The sequence below is a fragment of the Hippocampus zosterae genome, chromosome 1, assembly GCF_025434085.1.
Source record: "Hippocampus zosterae strain Florida chromosome 1, ASM2543408v3, whole genome shotgun sequence".
NCBI lineage: Eukaryota > Metazoa > Chordata > Actinopteri > Syngnathiformes > Syngnathidae > Hippocampus > Hippocampus zosterae.
The window spans coordinates 20,765,895-20,788,133 of NC_067451.1; the positions used below are offsets into that span (position 1 = coordinate 20,765,895).

Here is a 22,239-nt window from a genome sequence, read left to right on the forward strand (position 1 = left end):
ATCCGATACGATACAGTGCAATTTGTTGTGATATTGTGCAATTAAACATGATGCATATACGCAAAGAAAAAAAAGTTCAGTATGGTATTGCAAAAAGTAGACCACTTTATTCCTTATAAACAGTAGAACGTGTAAAACAACTTATTTAAGCCCTTTCACAATTGGGTTTTGTGCAAAGAAAATGTAAACAATTTGGCACCTGAGACTCACAGGTGTTGCTGTAGTGTAAACACAGACTACTCATTGTGTGTCTTATATGAAATATCCATCTCCATAGGACAGAAAAAAATACAATTGAAACAATGTGGCAGTCACAGCCTCAAAGCTGCTGTGTGTATTGTAGCGTACACAGACCACTCTCACTGAGTGTCAAAATGAAATGTCCAAAAGAGTCATCCATATATAGTTTTTTCCTTGCGCGGTCACAGTGAGCTGCAAGGGGACCCCCAAAATAAGAGGCAAATTTTTTCTGATCCTGACCTGGTTTGCCAAGAGTTTCTCCGGTGTCCAACGAGGAACTGGACGGGGAGGCGGGGGAGGGAGCGGGAAACTTGTCGGTGATGTGGTGCCATCGTTTTAAGTGGTCTGCATATTTGTGGTGCTGCCGTTGTATGGCTTCGTAGTGCGACATTCTTTGCAAATTACGGAGCTTTTATCAATCTTTCCGTCTTTCTTTTCGAAGCCGTAGTATTTCCAAACATAAGATCTGAATGTTGCGGAAGCATTAAATAAAGTAGTTTCCTCGCTGCTGCTTGCGCGAACTTCCATAGTGTTTCGCTAGTTGTGTACTGGACTGTATGTGACGCACGGCTACCGTCCGTATTCAACACAAAACAATGATGGTGCATTCATTGCGCCTAGGAAAGGGCAGATAGGTGACGTTTAACATGAATAAAACGGCGCTTGAATCGGATTTTACCGATACCCACCAATGCATCGTGATAAATCTCGATTTCACCCGTCAATCGCGTCGTACCCAGTGAATGAGCCGATGCACTCGCATCGCGCACGTGCACATCGATGTATCGATTAATATGGATTATTTTCCATACCCTTATTAACTACCGCTTGATCGCTGGACAGCAAACCCATTGAAAGTTGTTCTTCAGCACCGTGGAGAGAGACAAACTACACAAGACGCTCCCTGTTCAGCATATCAGTTGAAGTACCATGAGGCTGCAGTGAATTTCGAAAGAAACTATGTGCAAGTAAATAATCCTCATTCTTGGTTAGACGTGTAAACAATGATGCACCACGGGTAACTACATATTTTTAATGTCTAATTTCAGTGTATTGAAAAACCCAATTGTCTATTTATAGGACTTGTAAAACCACAATGAGTCTTTAAGAGTCACTGGAACTCAAGCACATACACACTCATCACTGCTGAAAACAACGCAAAGGTCAAAAGTAATTACAGATGCACAAGCACTGACTGGAGAAGTGAACTCATCCTTGGAGCAGTGTTTTCTCTTCAAGAACCTTGATTGAAGCACCATGAGAATTACTTCCAAATTGTAGCCACACAAAAATAACTACCAAGCTTTCTCAAGGGTATAAAATCAAAATTTTCGAAAAAGGATGATCAAGAAAAAAGATGGAGAATGAGCTCAAAACGTCTTTGGCCAAAAAGCAAGAAAAGCAGATTTGAACAATAACATTTTGGACAAGGACGTCCTCAACCAGAACATTCACAATAGGGATTGCAGCATGACCATTGCTAAACTAAGGACACAAGGGATGGAGCTCAATAAGAGCCACGTTCTAGGTTGGTAACTTTTTACAATTTATTTATATATTGCTGTTCTCCATACACACACCACCCCCACCAACAACAACAAGACTATATTGGGTAAAAATGGACAAAGATCAATGTATGATGCAAACAATCCTGTATTTCTTCATAAACTTAAACATATTGTCACCTTTTTAATAGGTAATCATGACTTCAAGATATCAGCTGCAACGAAGAGCCATGTGACCACCCACATCCACATATGCAAACTTTCAGAGATTTCAATCACAAAAACACACGAAAAAATGGTTGAAATACTTCACTCACCAAGGTTGACATCTGTGAGCAATTTCCCGACAGCTCCTTGTTGACATGCAGGGTGTCAGCATCAGCTCCATCCACGCTCACTAAACTTTGACTCATGGCTTGCATGTTCTTCATGTCACTTTTTCTGGAGTCGGTGGTCCTGCACACCTCGTAATTGTACATATGCGGGAGAGTTCCCGTCCCCAAAGTATCCGAGTATCGAGGTGGACAATACGGAATGACGGGCAGGTTAGAGTGGTACAGGACGCGAGACTGTCTCCACCGGTACACTTTGACCGATATGATAAGCAGCAAGCAGGCGATGAAGAGGAAGGAGACCACCGCCAGCGCCAAGACTAAGTAAAAAGTCAACTGGTCATTGTACTCCTTGTCGTGCATGCTCAAGTCAGTGAACTCTGACAGCACTTGAGGGAAACTGTCGGCCACCGCCACGTTCACAATGACCGTCGCTGAGCGAGAGGGCCGCCCGTTGTCCTCAACCACAACAGTCAGTCTTTGTTTGACAGCATCTTTGTCAGTCACTTGGCGGACGGTTCGGATCTCTCCGTTGTGGAGGCCCACTTCAAACAGAGCCCTGTCGGTGGCTTTGTGCATTTTGTAGGAGAGCCAGGCGTTCTGGCCAGAGTCCACGTCCACGGCCACCACTTTAGTCACCAGATAGCCCACATCTGCAGAACGAGGCACCATTTCAGCCAGCAGCGAGCCACCCGTCTGCACCGGGTACAGGACCTGAGGGGCGTTGTCATTCTGGTCCTGGATCAGAATGCGGACTGTGGCCACAGAACTGAGTGGAGGGGATCCGGAATCGCGGGCAGTAACGTTAAAGTCAAAGGATTTGATTTGTTCAAAGTCAAATGATTTGACTGCGTGGATGAAACCATTCTCAGAATTGATGGAGACAAAAGAAGACATAGCTACTCCTTTCACTTCTTTCTCTTCTAGGAAGTAAGACACTCGAGCGTTCTGGCCCCAGTCTGCATCACTAGCACTGACAGTAAACACGGAAAAACCAGGAGCGTTGTTCTCCGGCACAATCTTACTGTATTCTGACAGATGAAATTTGGGCGGGTTGTCATTCACGTCAGATATTTTAACGTTGATGTTTTTACTACTCGACAGAGGTGGAGAGCCTTGGTCAGACACTGTTATGGTCACATTATATTCAGGGACACTTTCCCGATCTAAGAAATTTTCAGTCACTATGGTGTAGTAACCTGTTAGAGAAGACTCAATTTTAAAAGGGACGTCATCGTTAATGGAACACTTGACAACGCCATTGCCCTCAGAATCTTCATCCTTCACGTTAAAAACAACTACGGTTGTACCGGGGGAAGAATCTTCAGGTATGGATTGAGAAAATGACATTAACTTAATCGTAGGGACATTGTCATTCTCATCAACTATGTTGATAAATACTTGACATGTATCTGTATAACCTCCGTGGTCACTTGCCTGGACATTTAATTCATAGCTTTTGAATTTCTCAAAATCTAATTTACTGCCAATTTTAATCTCCCCTGTTTTCATATTTACATTAAAAAGCTGCTCCTCCTCTTTTGTAAAATGGGGAATGGAGTAAGTGACGTCACCATTGGGGCCTGCATCAGCGTCGTTAGCACTAACAGTCGTGATCAATGTTCCCGTAGGTGAATTTTCTGGCACATCGACCTTAAAAACAGGTTGAGAGCACACTGGAGCGTTATCGTTTGCATCCAGCACGGAGATTTGAATTCTCACCGTCCCTGATCTATGTGGCTCACCGCCATCTGAAGCAATCAACATGAGTGTATGGCTCTCCTCTCTTTCTCGGTCTAAAGGCTTCTGCAAAATCATTTCAAGAACCTTTCTGTCATTTGGTTCGTTTCGTATTTCCAATTTAAAATTATCCGATGGTTTTAGTGCATATTTCTGAACATCATTAATACCAACATCAGGGTCGGCTGCATTTGCTAGAGAGAAGCGAGTGCCCGTTGTGACACTTTCGGCGATTTTCAAATTTATTTCAGACTGTGGGAAGGAGGGACTGCTGTCATTAATGTCCTCGACCTCCACTGCTACATGATACACATGGATTGGGTTTTCCAAAATGATGTCAAAATTGAAGCTGCAGGGCGTCGTCTTTCCACAAAGCTCCTCTCGGTCGATGCGCTCTTTGACCACAAGCGTGCCTTTGTCTCGCTTTAAATCAACATACTGCCGATCTTCGTTTGTGATAATCCGAGCTTTACCTGCTCCGAGTCTGCCCAAGTCCAAGCCCAAATCTCTCGCAATATTTCCAACAATAGTGCCTTCCGCCTGCTCCTCCGGTATGGAATAGCGAGCCTGTCCACTCGCGGAGTGCAGCTCACAGAGACAAAGAATGCCAAACAGTGTGCGCCATCGGTCGTTGACGGCGCGCATCCATATGCAATCCATCGTGAATTTAAAAACAAATTTCAATATTATTCCTTCAAATAAAACCGGTCGGTCCTCAAGAAATGTCTAAAAAAACAGGTGAATCCACAGAAAACGTGGCTCTTCAAAAAAACAGCATGCAGACGGTCGTATTTCTCGGCAACGCAGTGCTTAAAGGAGTCCGAGAGGAGCACAACGACACAGAGTCGTTTCCCACGAATTCAATGACGTTGCACCAGCGGCGCCCAGAGCATTTTCACAGTAATGCAACCTGGTATTAGTGTTCAACAAAATTCAACCCTCTATTCATTTTCGAACCCGCTCATCCTCACGAGGGTCGCGGAATTGCTTTCCAAGCCTTCATCGAGCAGTCGTCAGGGGACTCCCTGAATTGGTTGCCAGCAAATCTCAAGGCACACAAAGACGAACAACCATTTGCACTTTACTATAATAGCCAACCATATTTGAATGACGTGTACTTGGAGCATGTCGGCCAATTGCATATGCGGTCCTCTTTTTTTAACCATGTTTTTACTGTATTTATAGCCTACTACATGTCACATCAACATTCCCAGGGACAGTGCAAACTAGCCCACTGCTGTAATCTGTCATATTTACATGCAAATGTGTATGTTTATGAATACGCACCGTCACTTTTTATTAAATAAATAAATAAACCGAATAAACTGATGCATACATGCACGCGCGCGCAGACACACACACACAAACAAACACGACGGTGCTGTACGAATGTAAACGTATTTTTTTTCATGTACATATAATATACTTGTACATATAATAACAAAACAAGACCACACAGTTAAAATGTTTACCTTTGATTTAAAAACATAAATCGTTGTTTATTCAAATTTTATGTTTTCAATAATTCAGATTATACTGAAATCAACAATTTAGTGCCATTGTCCAAACCTTTGACAATTAATTTAGGATGAGTATCAAGAATAAAATCCAGACAATACTCAACGACAAAAAAAAAAAAAAAACTGCTGTGCTTTTTGATATTGCTAAAATGCCTTCAAAAACACGCACATAGGAGGTAGATTTTTTGATTCCATAGTTCTAATGTACTAATTGCTCAAGCATCGCAGGAAGATAATTATGGTAGCTTCAAACTTTTTCAGCACCATGGACAACGACAACGAACGTCCTTTGAAAATAAACTTATCGTGGAAAAGGTTTTTGTCAGGTACTTCAAAAATATTTCCTCTTACCTGTGAGTGTTGCATCCTAATACGAAATAATAATGTACAAAAACTACGATGTGTCACGCATTGTTTTCAATTTATCATTTGACTGAAAAAAATGTTCACATTTTCAACGTTGTCATTCCGATAGATGTGAGCAAATTGGAAAGAAATACTGACTGGAAAAGACTAAAATGATCAAACATTTGACTCACCAGTGTTGACATACGAGAAATGTCTTCAGACAGCTCCTTGTTCACATGCAGCATATCGGCATCAGCTCCATCCACGCTCACTAAACTTTGACTCATGGCTTGCATATTTTTCATGTCACTTTTTCTGGAGTCGGTGGTGCTGCACACCTCGTAATTGTACATATGCGGGAGAGTCCCCGTCCCCAAAGTATCCGAGTATCGAGGTGGACAATACGGAATGACGGGCAGGTTAGAGTGGTACAGGACGCGAGACTGTCTCCACCGGTACACTTTGACCGATATGATAAGCAGCAAGCAGGTGATGAAGAGGAAGGAGACCACCGCCAGCGCCAAGACTAAGTAAAAAGTCAGCTGGTCATTGTACTCCTTGTCGTGCATGCTCAAGTCAGTGAACTCTGACAGCACTTGAGGGAAGCTGTCGGCCACCGCCACGTTCACAATGACCGTAGCTGAGCGAGAAGGCCGCCCGTTGTCCTCCACCACAACAGTCAGCCTTTGTTTGACAGCATCTTTGTCAGTCACTTGGCGGACGGTTCGGATCTCTCCGTTGTGGAGGCCCACTTCAAACAGAGCCCTGTCGGTGGCTTTGTGCATTTTGTAGGAGAGCCAGGCGTTCTGGCCAGAGTCCACGTCCACGGCCACCACTTTAGTCACCAGATAGCCCACATCTGCAGAACGAGGCACCATTTCAGCCAACAGCGAGCCGCCCGTCTGCACCGGGTACAGGACCTGGGGGGCGTTGTCATTCTGGTCCTGGATCAGAATGCGGACTGTGGCCACAGAAGTGAGTGGAGGGGATCCGGAGTCGCGGGCAGTAATGTTAAAGTCAAAGGATTTGATTTGTTCAAAGTCAAATGATTTGACTGCGTGGATGAAACCATTCTCAGAATTGATGGAGACAAAAGAAGACATAGCTACTCCATTCACTTCTTTCTCTTCTAGGAAGTAAGACACTCGAGCGTTCTGGCCCCAGTCGGCATCACTAGCACTGATGGTAAACACGGAAAAACCAGGAACGTTGTTCTCCGGCACAATCTTATTGTATTCTGACTGATGAAATATGGGCGGGTTGTCATTCACGTCAGATATTTTAACGTTGATGTTTTTACTACTCGACAGAGGTGGAGAGCCTTGGTCAGACACTGTTATGGTCACATTATATTCAGGGACACTTTCCCGATCTAAGAAATTTTCAGTCACTATGGTGTAGTAACCTGTTAGAGAAGACTCAATTTTAAAAGGGACATCAGCGCTAATGGAGCACTTGACAACACCGTTGCTTTCAGCATCTTCATCATTTACATTATAAACAGCGACCGTTGTACCTGGGGGAGAATCCTCGGGTATGGACTGAGAATATGACATTAGTTCAATGGTGGGGACATTGTCATTTTCATCAAGTATGTTAACAATAACTTTGCATGTGTCCGTATATCCTCCATGATCACTAGCCTGAACGTTTAACTGATAACTCCTTGATTTTTCAAAATCTAATTTTCCTGCAAGTTTAATCTCCCCTGTTTTAATATTGATGTCAAATAGCCGCTCTGTGTCTTTGGACGAACGAGTCAAATATGTGACCTCACCATAGATTCCGGCATCAGCATCGTTTGCACTCACACGAGTGATCACTGTCCCTGCAGGTGAATTTTCGGGCACATCGACCTTATAAACAGGTTGAGAGCACACTGGAGCGTTATCGTTTGCATCCAGCACAGTGACTAGAATTCTCACCGTCCCTGATCTATGTGGCTCACCACCATCTGAAGCGATCAACATGAGTGTGAGGCTTTCCTCTCTTTCTCTGTCTAAAGGCTTCTGCAAAACCATTTCAATTATTTTTTCCCCATCTGGTTGGCTTTGAATTTCTAATTTAAAGCTATCTGATGGTTTAAGAATGTATTTCTGTATGTCATTTGAGGCAACGTCAGGATCATCCGCATTATCGAGTGAGAAACGAGTTCCCACTACAGCATTTTCAACAATTTTCAAATTGATTTCAGACTGTGGGAAGGAGGGACTGTTGTCATTAATGTCCATCACCTCCACTATTACGCGATAAAGCAGGAATGGGTTGTCTAAAATGATGTCAAAATTGAAGCTGCAGGGCGTCGTCTTTCCACAAAGCTCCTCTCGGTCGATGCGCTCTTTTACCACAAGCGTGCCTTTGTCTCCCTTTAAATCAACATACTGTCGGCCTCCTTTGGGAATAATTCGAGCTTTACCTGCCACGAGTCTGCCCAAGTCCAAGCCCAAATCTCTCGCAATATTTCCAACAAAAGAGCCTTCCGCCTTCTCCTCCGGTATGGAATAGCGAGCCTGTCCACTCGCGGAGCGCAATTCACAGAGACAAAGAATGGCAAGCAGTGTGCGCCATCGGCCGATCATGGTGAGCATCCACACACAATCCATCGTGAATAAAAAAAAATATAAAAACACAAGGATTGATGCCTCAAATAAAATCAGGTGATCCTCAAACCAAAAAGACAAAAACAAACCCAACAATCTGCCGGAATAGTCTCTTCAAAAATGGTGAGCCGTCCGTCGGCTTTCTCGACAACGCAGTTCTAAAGGAGGGGAAGACTAAAGCGCGGACTCGTTTAATTCATTGACGTGTCACTAGCGGCGCTCAGAGCATTTTCTCAGTAGTGCAACTCAGCATCAATGGCGCATATATAAAATGATAGGGTGTGAATAACAAGCGTGCGTGGGGAAGCAAATATAAATAAGAAATGCATCAGGGTAAAGATCTTTGACCTTAGTGCCGCAGTAATGTAAACCTCCTTGCAATAAGTCCTCAAGACCAAAAAATCTTAATAACAGTAAAAATAAATACACGGTTATCAGTTTGACTGATGACTTAACAAAAATACATATCTGCAACACATTTACGTTTATTTAATTTTATGTATTCCACGTTACGTGTTACTTTCAAATATAAGCAACAGTTTACTGAAATTGCAGATATCAACCAGTCACGAAGAGGAGAAAGTCATTTATGCAAAACCATCATAATCTTTAAATTGAAAATGCATCGTTCAATGATTAAATTGCACTCATTTTTAAAATATGGAAATGACTGACATTTTTGACACTATCTCTAGGATCTCATTTCTGACGTCAAGCAGTCAACAAAAAATCAGATGCCGAGAAAACGGAATTGTAAAAAAAAAAAGACTCACCAAGGTTGACGTCTGTGAGCAGTTTCCTGATACCTGCTTGATCATTTGTTGCACGTTAGCATCAGCTCCATCCACGCTCACTAAACTTTGACTCATGGCTTGCATATTTTTCATGTCACTTTTTCTGGAGTCGGTGGTCCTGCACACCTCGTAATTATGTACATGCGGGAGAGTTCCCGTCCCCAAAGTATCCGAGTATCGAGGTGGACAATACGGAATGACAGGCAGGTTGGAGTGGTACAGGACGCGAGACTGTCTCCATCTGTACACTTTGACCGATATGATAAGCAGCAAGCAGGCGATGAAGAGGAAGGAGACCACCGCCAGCGCCAAGACTAAGTAAAAAGTCAGCTGGTCATTGTACTCCTTGTCGTGCATGCTCAAGTCAGTGAACTCTGACAGCACTTGAGGGAAGCTGTCGGCCACCGCCACGTTCACAATGACCGTAGCTGAGCGAGAGGGCCGCCCGTTGTCCTCCACCACAACAGTCAGTCTTTGTTTGACAGCATCTTTATCAGTCACTTGACGGACGGTTCGGATTTCTCCGTTGTGGAGGCCCACTTCAAACAGCGCCCTGTCGGTGGCTTTGTGCACTTTATAGGAGAGCCAGGCGTTCTGGCCAGAGTCCACATCCACGGCCACCACTTTTGTCACCAGATAACCCACGTCGGCCGAACGAGGGACCATTTCGGCCAGCAGGGAGCCGCCCGTCTGCACCGGGTACAGGACCTGAGGGGCGTTGTCGTTCTGGTCCTGAATCAGGATGCGGACGCTTACGTTGCTGCTGAGGGGAGGGGAACCGCCATCCTGTGCTCTAACTCGGAAATGGAACTCTTTCAGTTGCTCATAATCAAATGAGCGAGCGACACTAATAACTCCGCTTTCTGCATTCACAGACACAAATTCACTAATCGATCTTCCTCCGATTTCACTCTGCTCCAACATGTAGGAGATACGAGCGTTCTGGTTTTCATCTGGGTCTTTAGCAGTTACGCTGAGCACAGAAACACCTGGCAAGTTGTTCTCTGCAACGTTCGCACTATAAAGGCTGACAGGAAAAACGGGAGCGTTGTCATTCACATCGGACACTTTCAAATTAAAAGTCTTTTTAATGGAAAGGGGAGGAGATCCTGCGTCTGACGCAACAACCGTGATGTTATATTCTGACACACTTTCACGATTTAAGTCAGCATCGGTGATCAATGCAAAATAATTCCTCACATTGGTCTTGATTTTAAATGGAACGCGGCCTTCAATCGCGCACCTCACGTGACCATTTTCTCCGGAATCTTGGTCTTTCACATTAATAATACCAAAAGTGGTTCCTGCCTGGGAGTCTTCTGACACAGGACTCGTAAATGACATCACATTTATGACTGGGACATTGTCATTTAAATCTATGACCTCTATTTCTACTTTTGTAGAGTCAGCAAACAAACCTTGATCCTTTGCTTCAACCATGAATTCTATTGTTTTGTCTTTTTCGTAATCTATTTGTTTTACGACAGATATAGACCCCGTCCTCTCATCTATATAAAACATATCTGCTATTCCTGAATTTAGTTTTGAAAATGAGTATGTTACAATTCCATTTGAACCACTATCAGCATCAGTGGCATTCACGGTCAAAACGATGGCACCTTTTGGTGCATTTTCAATTAATTTCGCTTTATAAATGGTTTGATTAAAGACTGGAGCATTGTCATTCGCATCTTGAATAGTGATATCTATATTTACTGTACCTGATCTCTGCGGATTTCCCCCGTCCACAGCCACTAATTTTAATGAGAGTCGCGGCTGTTCTTCTCTGTCTAAAGCTTTCTGAAGCACCATTTCTGCATATTTTCTCCCTCCCGGACTGACGTGTTGCTTCAAAACAAAATGATCGCTCGGTGTTAAAATGTAACTCTGCAGACCGTTTGCGTCCACGTCAGCATCGTGAGCATTCTCCAGAACAAAACGGGAGCCAAGTGCAGCCGACTCGCTTATTTCAAATTCTAAATGTCTACTTTCAAATGCTGGGGCGTTGTCGTTCACGTCTAACACTTCGATGGTCACCGGATGCAATTCCATGGGGGTTTCCAATAAAATCTCAAAGGTGAAGCTGCACGGCGTCACGTCTCCACACAGCTGCTCTCGATCTATCCTTTCATGGACAACCAGAAGCCCTTTGTCCGCCCTCAGCTCGGCGTATTGGACGTTCTCGCCAGTCACGATGCGGGCGCGCCCGGAACGGAGTCTTTTTAGATCCAAACCGAGGTCTTGGGCCACATTTCCGACGAGCGAGCCTTTTTTCATCTCCTCTGGGATTGAGTAGCGGATCTGCGCCTGTGTTCCGTTTAGAAAAACACACCAAAAGACAAAGAGGCAGGCCGACCGTCGCCCAAACCACCGTCGCCGTATTCCACCGCTGAGATAATTATCCTTAGACTCCATGTCAAAATAAAATGTTCGCAAATAATGATTACACCGAATTAAGAATTAAACGAAAGTAAGACAGGCGCATTCAGATTTGCGCTATTTCTGCTCAAGGGTTGTACGTCTTTCACCTCAAGATCTCGTGAGCAATGGCAATGACAGAAGAGGGAGCAGTCATGCGTCACGCAGCACAGACATGTTTATTTTCCATGTAACAGCGCCCCTTAGAGGCTGATGCGTCAAATTTGGTATCGTTAGATTCAAAAGTTCGAATAAAAATAAAATCCTCTTCCGACGACGATATAAAAAGTACTTCAGAAACATAATTTCAAGCCTTTCTTGGTTTCGTCAAAAGTTATATTTTGCAAAAAAAGTCAAACGTCATCAGTCAATCAAATGGCATCATTGTGGGGATAAAATATGCAGCAAATTTGTGGAAGGGCTGTTGGCAATGTAGGAACTATACAGATCATGATCATTATTTATTCTGTGTGAGCGCAGATCAATAATTCCGCAGCCTTCCATGCGTTCACTGTACTTCAGCACCATGGACAGAGACAGAGAACTCAAAGTTGTCTGTGTTTACATCGTTTTGTTTAAACAAGAGATTCAAGATCAGTGAAAGTAGCAACTAGTGTTTTCTATTGTCATTCTTGCTCCCCATTGAGCGCACAGCAATGGAAAACTACCGGTAATAAAATAAAAGACCAACTATAAATAATAAAACGAAAGGAAAATAAAAGGACTCCAAAATCACTTTTCTGGGCATCTCAGTTTAGAGTTATTGGCATGGTATTTGCTGACATGAACTGAAAATTTTGCAGTCGTCTCTCCCCAGAGTTGTATATGTCAATATGGATGCACTGCTGCTTAATCATGGCTTCATGAGAAGGAGACTTCCAGCCATGCAACTGTCCGGAAATGTCGCAATGAATGCAAAAAATATATACTGTATAACAATAGATGGTAACTGTGTGCAATACAGTGTTATGTCTATGAATGATCATGTGAGCGGTGAAATATCAGCATGGGTAGATCTTGGATAAGATATGCAACGGACCATACAATCTTGTACGACAACCGTCTCAGCCAGAGCACTGAGCTGCATGGGTCTACCAACATGTGGCTATTTAGCATCCACAACAGAAACAAGAATTATGACTCTGTGGGATTTTGGTGGCTCTTCACTTTCTGTTGCTATTAATATGAGCGTGTGCTCATGTTAATGTCAAAATGACAGTCTTGAAACCTCTTATCTGCACATGACGGGTTGACTGCTTCAACTTACTGTATTAAAGATGTGCAAACTGCTGACTTTTCTGAATTACGGTAATTGGTAGCACGAGAAATAATGCAAGGTTGTGTCATTCTGTAAACCTGTCTCCTTGCATCCCTGCTTCACTTTCTACTACTTGTGAGAGCTTATTCCTATTTCTTTAATTCTCCTCCAGCGGAGAGTACATTATAGGACTCTGTCCTTGGGTCAATAATGTTTTCATTTAACATGCTCCCTCTCAGTCAGTTGTTCGGCCCTTTCAGGAAATAAATCTATTTCTTTGTCAAATCCGATAACATTACCCAACTCAACACCCTCAATGAGTGGTCTTGTTGCTCGAAAACAGGCATGTCCAGCTGCGGGCCTGGGGGGCCGCCGTGCTGCCTGTTTTCCAGCTGTCCCAGCTGCAACGCACCTGATTCAGATGATCGGCTCATCAGACAGCTCTGAAGCAGCATTACAACGATCCTGATTATTTGAATCAGGTGTGTTGTTCCTGGGAGAGCTGGAAAACAGGCCGGACAGCAGCCTTTGAGGACCGAGTTTGGACACCCCTGCTCTAAAAGAATGGATACTCAAAATGTTTTCCACTTAAACTATGACCAAACTTCGCTTCTTTTCATTGACCTTGAAATCTTTGTCAATTCTGCTCCACAGTTTATTGGCCCACTTCACCTGAACATTTAATCACCTGCTCACGTCAGTATCATCTTTGACCAGAACAAATATTTGACAGTCTAAACTCTAGTGACGGGAAAAGGAAACTTCAAATTTGTTTCACAAACCAGATGGTGGATTATTGACTCCTCCAGATGGCACTGTCTGTTCAACATTGGGCAGAAAGCACACTGACTTGCCATTTCTTAAACTCCTTTATTTAAACATTACTATCTAGAAAAGTTTAAAAAAAATACAACTGGTTCATGAAGAACATTTGAAGCATAATCTTCCCATCACTACTTAAATATTAAACTGCGAAACGCCAGTCCTGCCTTCTGCAATTGAGAGATATTGCCTATTTTGCCCCTATCTCTCAGTTTTGCATATATATGTACTTATGAAGAGCTTAGTATGTTTTCAAATAAGCTATATATTGTAAATAAAGATCTATCTGTTCGCTCACTCACTCACTCACTCACTCACTCACTCACTCACTCACTCACTCACTCACTCACTCACTCACTCACTCACTCACTCACTCACTCACTCACTCACTCACTCACTCACTCACTCACTCACTCACTCACTCACTCACTCACTCATTTTGCTTCTCCCACTGCAAGCCACTCACTAATGTCAGCTGTGTGTATTCACCCACGTCTGCTCCATGCATTGCATTGTTTCAGAATGAAGACATTGTTTATGTTGAAGAAACATCTTTTTGGGGAGTTTATTCCCAAATCGGGATCCAAGCTAAAATGCAGTGCCCCGGCAGGGTGTTTATTCGGTGAGATCCATCGAGATTAATTTTTGGGAACAGCTGGAGCACGATTGTTAAGATAAGATAAGATATCCTTTATTCGTCCCACACTGGGGAAATTTACAGCCTCCAGCAGCAAGAATGTATGTAGAAAGAAGAAAGGAGAAAGAGAAAAAAAACAACAAACATCTTTCAATTAAATACAGTATGAACACAAATGGATAAATCGCAGTACTATTTACGATTTTCCTTCACATCATTTAATTATTATTATTATTATGATTGTTATTTTTTTATTCATCAGCCCGACAGCAGTCGGTAGGAACGAGCGTCGGTATCTCTCCTTCTTGCAGCGCGGGTGTAACAGTCTCTGTAACACCTTGTACCTCGATGGTGATGGAAAGTAATTCAAGTGGGTCTTCCAGGACAATTTTCCTAAAGCTACACAGATATCTTATTCTCAGTCTCAACTTTCTCATTGGCAATGAGGTGTTCTTTTATATGGCCTTAGTACAACATACTGGCTGGCTCCATCAATATAACAAGCCAAGCAAGTGTTCAGAAACCCTCATTTTCATATCCAGTCTACGTCCTCATTTCTTCTTGAATGGAACAACTGATTTTTCTTTTGACTGTGGCGATAATGCAGAAAAAAACAAAAACACAAGTCACTCCAATGCACCTTTCACATCCATTGTTGCTGGTGAGAAAGAATAAAAAATACGGAAGTACCCTTATAATGTCAAAGTATTCATGTTAAATAATGTTCACACAAGCTCATGTCAAATTCGGCGACATTATGAAGTCTCTTCCAAAAGCAATAAATACTTTCAAGGTTCATGAACTGTTCCAGGCGCTTTCAAAGCTGATGCAACAGCACCATCAGCTGAGATAAAGTAAAACGACACATCAAGCAGTGGTCTCATATTTGAATGTTGTGTAAAAGTAAAATAAATGTAAAAAAATATATAACCATAGTGTGAATCTGTTACACCTCTGTGACAACAGACTCACAGACAGAACTTGAGTATAGATGATTAGACGATAGATAGATAGCTATTGGACAGATCAAAGAGCAGTGAACTACATAGTAAATGGGCTGTCACTTGTGTTTTTCTACCTTCGGGTACTCAAAGCGCTTCATACTGTTACCTCATTCACCTACAGATGACACAGCATCAGGAGAAATTGGGGGTTCAGTATCTTGATCAAGGACACTTTGACATAGTCTCAACGACTGAGCCATGCAGCCCCGTCAACGTTGAGTGGAACCAGTATGATATGAACAAGCAGCCATACAATGAAACTCCCATGGCCTCTCATTATGTTTTCAACCTTGAGCTAAAAAAGGCAGCCATGGCAGTGCCTTAAATCACCTGTGCGTGTGTGTGTGTGCGTGTGTGTGTGTGCGCGCATGCGTGCATGTGTGTGCTCTATTTTAACATAATGCTGCAGAACAGCCTAGTACACATCATGATGGCGCATTATTTAGGCCGAGTCTGCTCAGCAACAGCGGGCAGAGTTATAAATATTCATGTAGCTTACTCTGGGAACACATTTCGCCACAGCAGGATCACTTTTTCTGCATAAATTACATGACTTCCAGGCTATGTAATCCTTGTGTTGGATTGATTCTGGTCTGCATGACATGACCGATAAACATGTTTGTTGGCACAGTGTCTGATGTGAAGAGGTGGCTCAAGCCAAGAGATTGCACAAATGGAAACACATTCTGGGTCAACTGGTATCATATTGATTGTGTCAGCTAATCAGTGCTTTTGATGAGGGTGAGGCTTGTGTGATATTCTCACAGGAGTAGAGTGTATGTGAGTGCTGAAATAATTGAAAATTAGCTTACCTGTGCGTCAACATTGGAAGTTTCATTGAAGGAGGAGGCCAAAAGAAAAGAGAAAGCAAAAAACAAGTTAGTATTGAGCCCAATGATGACATTTACTTTAAGCAGGTTGTGACATGAAATGGCACAGAGACAGAAAAATAACAAACTGCGACAGTGTGAACATGTTTTTGATGCTCTTAAATGTTAGGTGAATAAAATGTAAACAAGATCAAGGTTTTTACATTAATATTTATGTACACAATGGAATTAGAAATTCCACCAATGTGTTTATGCACATCAGTGTTCCCTCACAAATTGATGTGCTGAAAATAATTGAGCCCTCCTACATTCTTCACAAAAAAGATCTATGAATTACCATGTGCTAAAGCAGAAAACAGAAACAGTCCCTACCATCCACCAGCTATCCAGCTTGTCATCAAGCTCCAATACAAGCCTCGTGTAAGTCATATAGTACAGTATCAATGTGACACAGACAAATCATGAATTGGTGTTAGCAATCCAACCATGGCTAAATGTGGAGCACATGTGCCAGCAACAACACGGCCACATATGAGAACATATTTCTCCACTTCACTACCTTGGCGCCACATACGTCAGTAACACACACACACACACACACACACACACACACACACACACACACACACACACACACACACACACACACACACACACACACACACAGCATTAATCTGCTGTATTTTTCTTGAAGCACTGACCTGACAGTGAATGTCATCATAATTGTTGTGGCTGCATGTGTGTAAATTGTGTCTACTTGTACCTTGGTGATAAGAGTCCCAAATCAAACATTTTGTCTTTTTCTTTTTTGGTCAAAATCCAAATTTATTTAGATGCTAAACCATTCCATTACAAAGTAGAATTTAAAGCATAGCACAACAAATATTGATCGTCGTTGGGTGTATTATTGATGGTCACAGGTCACAAAAGCAACAGCACTGACTTGTGCGAACAAGACAAAGATGAAACAAAAAGACTGAGACTTGCTACAAAATAAAATAACAACATCAGTAGGGGTGAAAACACATCGTCTCATTTGCGTTTTGAAAGAACGAGGAAGAGTCTGGTGAATTTGAAATCACAAACTGTATCGTGCTAGTTACGAAACGTTTTACACGTCTGGCACTCACATGACACAAAAGATATTCGATCATCATAAATGAGAGAAAAATAGAAACAGAGCAAACAATTGGTGCAGAAATATTGCAACAGATATCTCATCCAGCAATGAATGAACAATAAAGCCTGTTGAGCATTACAAGTAAAGGTACTATCGAATTTAATTAACAAACACAAAACAAAGCAATTATCAGCTATCATGCTCATTTGACAATATTTTAGTTGTTAGTTTCGCACAATTATTTTCAAGTTGAATAATTCCATGCATAGATACAAAACATAATTACAAACATTTAACATAATTAAAAATACTGTCCTTTATGATGTCGTTTTATACATTTTAATGTTGACAGTTTGTCATCACAACCTACACTCACTGCGCACACCACCTGCACAATCTAACGTAGCAAAGTTGTTGAATTTGCAATACTTTTATTTTGCTTGCAGTTTATAAAGTTGCTGAATTGTACTGCATCATCATGAGGCCGTGCATAGTTTAGGATCAGAGATTACTGTAAATACATAAATGGTATTACAAATGTCTAACACCAAAAGGTGAGTACCCTCCAGTGAGTGCATTTAAAAGCCTCGAAACATTTTTTTACCATTTTTTTTCAAAACCCAGAGAACACAAAAAGTCAACACATTCCTTAATAAGGCCAGGTTTTAGACACATCATTTCAAAACGTTATCTACCTTTTACTTTATCAATGCAATTAGGGAAAACAAATCATGAGAGGAAGTAAAAATCCATCCATTTTCTAATCCACTTCATCCTCACAAGGGTCATGGGCACCTTGAACCGGTTGCTAGCCAATCGCAGGTAAATACAATTAAACACCGATATTGTGGTTGCATAAGCGTGCACACCCTCTTAATTGGGATGTACCTGTGTTCAGAATTACCCACTCAGATTCAAATTCTAGTTCAAGGGGAGTCCGCACACACCTGCCACCATTGAAACTGCTGATTAACTCTGATTAACTTCAAATAAAGTTCAGCTGTTCAAGTACACTTTTCCTGGCATTCTTCTCTGTTTTCTGGCAGAAGCCTGAAGGTTTTGTGCGATCACTGACAGCCATTTCAATTTCATCTCCTTACACCTTGATAAGTTTTGAAATGATTATCTTGAGCTTATTTTTCATGAAAGAAAACCAGGCATTTAAACAGGAGTGTGTAGACTTTTTACAACTACTGCATGTGCAACCATTACGGCCAGTTTTTAAGTGACCACATAACAAGGATGAGCGGGACCAGCCTGAACCTTTAAAGTAGATCTTTCTGCACTGATTCGCCTAAGGGTGTTCTTTTGATAAGCCGCACTCCTTTTCTTTAGCGTGTCAGTATCCGTGTTAGAACCGAAGCGAAAGTCACCTCTCCATGAGCCGGTGGTCAGAAATGGATCATAGCGATCTTCTTTCAGTAATGTCCCACAGCGACTAAAATCGGTAAAACTAGGTGGATAATATGTTGTCGGGAAAACTGGAAGACTGGCAGCAGTGGAATGGTACACATAACTACGGCGACAAAGCTTGAAATAAAAAACTCCAATGATTAAAAGGATTAAGAGGAAAGAAACGGTGAACAGTGCAATAATCAAATAGAGCCTCAAGTTATCGCTGCCCTGAGATTCGTCTGCCAGCTCAAAGAATTCTTGTAGAACTGGCAACCCCTCGCCAACGGCGATACTAACTGTAGCCGTGGCAGACAGAGCTTCTGGCCCGTTATCCATGACCACGATAACAATTGTTTGCTTCGGTTCATCAAGCTCCACAAAGGCTCGCATGGTTCTAATTTCACCTGTGTGTAAGCCCACCATGAACAGATTGGGCTGTGTTTCTTTGATTATTCTAAAAGACAACCACGCATTGTGACCCGAGTCCGCGTCTACAGCCACCACCTTGGTCACTAAATAGCCCCTTGGTGCTTCGAAGGGAACTATGTCCTCGGTAATGAAGGCTTGCACAGGATATAGAACAACTGGCGTGTTGTCATTTTGGTCGACAATAAAAACGTTGACAGTGCAGGTGGTGGTGAGTTGGGGCTCGCCTCCATCTCGGGCCTCCACTTTGATTTGGAAGTGAACGGACTGCTCGTAATCAAAGAGGCGCGATGTAAAAAGCTCTCCCGTTTCCATGTTCATGGTAAGAAGGGAAGAAACTTCCGGATTTGTCTCTTTTGCTATTTGGTAAAATAATTTAGCATTGGACGCATCGTCCGTGTCCTGTGCCTCTACTTTCATAACAAACGTGCCAGCAGGTTGGTTTTCCAAGATGTTGGCAGTATACTCATGTTGGGTAAAAGTTGGAGGGTTGTCATTTACATCAATAATCACAATGGATATAATTTTTCTGCTCTCCAGTGAGGGAGAGCCCGAGTCAGTCGCAGTAATGGTAATATTATACTCCGATTGAACTTCTCTGTCTAGCGCCGCAGCAGTCACTAACATGTAATAGTTTTTCACTTCTGACACAATTTGAAATGGGACATTGTCAGGAATGGAACACGTGACGTGTCCGCTATTTCCGGTGTCCATGTCATAAATATTGATGAGGGCCACCATCGTTCCGGGTTTGGAGTCTTCCAGTATGTTCGCAGATGCCGACTTGATTTCAATCACAGGTTTGTTGTCATTGACGTCAATGACATCGATGACGAGTTTGCAATGGGAGGCCTGGCCGCCTCCATCTTTAGCTTGCACATCCAACTCGTGAGTAGTCGCCTCCTCGTAGTCAAGGACACCTGCCACACGAACTTCACCATTCAGAGGGTCAATGTTAACAACTCCTCTGGTCTTGTCCGTCAGGTGACTGAAAGAGTATGTTATCTCCCCATAAAGGCTGTCATCCAAGTCTGTGGCATTCAGTTGTGCTACTAAAGTCCCTATGACAGAGTTCTCGGATACAGATGCCCGATAAACCCCCTGGCTGAAAACGGGGACATTATCATTGGCGTCCAAAACCCGGATACGGATTGAAGCAGTCCCAGTTCTGGCTGGACTTCCGCTGTCAATGCCATTGATTTTCAGCATGTGTTCAGCTTGTGCTTCTCGGTCTAATGGCTTTTTAAGAACAAGCTCTGGACATGCATTTCCATTTATTTGGGTACTTATTTCCAAGCCAAAATGCTCATTCGGGCTGAGTTTGTATTCACTGACAGAGTTCGTGCCCAAGTCGGGGTCATGTGCACTCTCCAGGGGAAAACGTCTCCCGAGAACTGTGGACTCTACCAAATCAAGGTTGATCTCCTCTGCGGCAAACACCGGAGTATTGTCGTTTATGTCTGCAATGTCCAAAAGTAGACTGAATGCTTGAAGGGGCTGCTCAAGTAAAAGCTGATGCTGGATGGTGCACACGCTTCCTTGTGCGCAGAGCTCCTCTCGGTCGATCCGTTGGCTGATCAAAAGATTGCCTGATGACAGGTCCAGTTCACAGAGCTGACTGGCTCCGTCTGCAACAACACGGGCACGACGAACACCGAGCTCCCTCGCCTCCACACCGAGATCTCGTGCAACGTTCCCAATTACAGAACCTGGCTGCATCTCCTCTGGTAGGACGTAACGCACCTCTCCAGACGACACGGAAAAAATCAGACAAAAAAAGACTAATTCCTTCCAATGTTCAAAGTTGATTCGGCGGTCCATTTTTAGAGATTCTCTCCAGTGCTCATAAACCGTCAAAAGATGAGCTAAACCCTAAACATGCTCCTGAAAATATCGAATTGAAAATTGTGCTGCAATCCAACGCTTCCCTGCTTCTCTAGCCGAGTTACTCATGCTCTATTAGGGAAGCTGTCAGCTTGGATTCTCTAGTCTCATTTCATCTCTCCCTCTTTCGCTCTCTCTCTTGCTCTCTCTCGCTCTCCCTCTCTCTCTCTCTCTCTCCAAACACCCACACACGCATTTTTTTCGATGCCTCCATCACACACACACACACACACACACACACACACACATACACACACACGCACACACACACACACACACACACACACACACACTTTTCTCTGCCTCCATCCCAAAATCACACACAGACACATGCACACAGCCTTCAGCTCTCACCCAATGCTCCAGTTTCACTGACACGTCTACAGAAGAGCACGCCATAGCTGACTCAAATATTCTAAGAGCGTCGCCACGAGGCCGAGTGGAATAATTACAAGAGAAATGCAGTGGGATTGCAACACTGAGCTGACTTTCAAGTCAAAAAGACTTCAGAAAATATTTTATCCGTGGCCATGTATACGGTAATTTTATCAAACCAATAACATATAATAAACAAGCTCAATTGCATGCCAGAACTAATGCACTGAATCCTACAAAAAAAAAAATAATTGGATGATAAAATGTTCAAAAGCTCTCCTCTCTCTCAAAAATTAGTTATAGACTACTTATTACTAATTTCATCCATCCATCCATGGTTATTTCTGAAACTCACCATTGTGTTTACCAGGAATAAATTTAATGCAAATATAAAATATAATCAGGCCCCATCACGCTGCATATACAGTGGATATACAAAGTCTACACACACCACTTCAAATGCCAGGTTTAGCTTTTTGTGATATAAAAAGTGAGAGCAAGGTACCGGTAAATTATTTTAAAATCTTTTCCACCATTATTTTGACCGACAACCTGGTGGAAAAAAAAACAAACCTTTGATGAACCTCATATATATATATATATATATATATATATATATATATATATATATATATATATATATATATATATATATATAGCGGCTGGATAGCTCAGTTGGTAAGGCATCGGTTTGGCATACGGGAGAGGGTGGTTCGAATCCCGCTTGGGGCAAAAATGAGCACATAACACCATCCAGTGTGGGTCCTTGAATGACGAATGACATGCCGGCTCAGATGTCGCCCGGCCAAACAAGGTCTGCGTCAGGTGCTGGGGAACCAGAGCACCTTGATGAAAAATGGGCTACTGGAACAAAGCGGAGATGGGCGAGATGCGATAACATGGCTCTGTTGGAATGCTACTACTCAAGCAACCCTAGTCAGAGGGGTTACATGCAGAGAATTTGGGCTAAATGGTTACTTTGAAACCCACA

At 42.7% G+C, this 22,239-nt stretch overlaps 3 protein-coding genes across 14 annotated transcripts in view; all 3 read right to left on the bottom strand.

Annotated features, from left to right (window-relative positions):
• The window catches only part of LOC127603737 (protocadherin beta-16-like), a 41,061-nt gene extending 32,575 nt beyond the window's left edge, over positions 1-8,486 (bottom strand). For 2 of the 7 annotated variants that reach the window (XM_052070343.1, XM_052070326.1), the window contains exon 1: positions 6,024-8,482. In XM_052070343.1, coding sequence (XP_051926303.1) covers positions 6,024-8,288 — 2,265 coding nt within the window. In that variant the 5' untranslated portion in view covers positions 8,289-8,482. Of the gene's footprint in view, positions 1-848; positions 2,210-6,023 lie in introns of those variants that run through there. The other 5 variants (XM_052070335.1, XM_052070306.1, XM_052070316.1 and 2 more) reach the window with 5 other exon arrangements.
• The window catches only part of LOC127603514 (protocadherin gamma-C5-like), a 147,038-nt gene extending 135,418 nt beyond the window's left edge, over positions 1-11,620 (bottom strand). For 3 of the 6 annotated variants that reach the window (XM_052069964.1, XM_052069972.1, XM_052069992.1), the window contains exon 1: positions 10,498-11,620. In XM_052069964.1, the coding sequence (XP_051925924.1) occupies positions 10,498-11,494 (997 nt within the window). In that variant the 5' untranslated portion in view covers positions 11,495-11,620. Of the gene's footprint in view, positions 1-10,322 lie in introns of all 6 variants that reach the window. The other 3 variants (XM_052069950.1, XM_052069957.1, XM_052069982.1) reach the window with 2 other exon arrangements.
• Positions 11,621-16,866: 5,246 nt separating this feature from the next.
• LOC127610422 (protocadherin gamma-A2) lies at positions 16,867-21,525 on the bottom strand. Its single transcript, XM_052080589.1, has one exon. The coding sequence runs from the start codon at positions 20,808-20,810 to the stop codon at positions 18,390-18,392; it is 2,421 nt and encodes an 806-aa protein (XP_051936549.1). The 5' UTR covers positions 20,811-21,525; the 3' UTR covers positions 16,867-18,389.
• Positions 21,526-22,239: the final 714 nt, after the last annotated feature.

Coding starts and splice junctions, on each gene's coding strand:
- LOC127610422 (XM_052080589.1), bottom strand. CDS start 20,810: ATGGACCGCCGAATCAACTTTGAACATTGGAAGGAATTAGTCTTTTTT.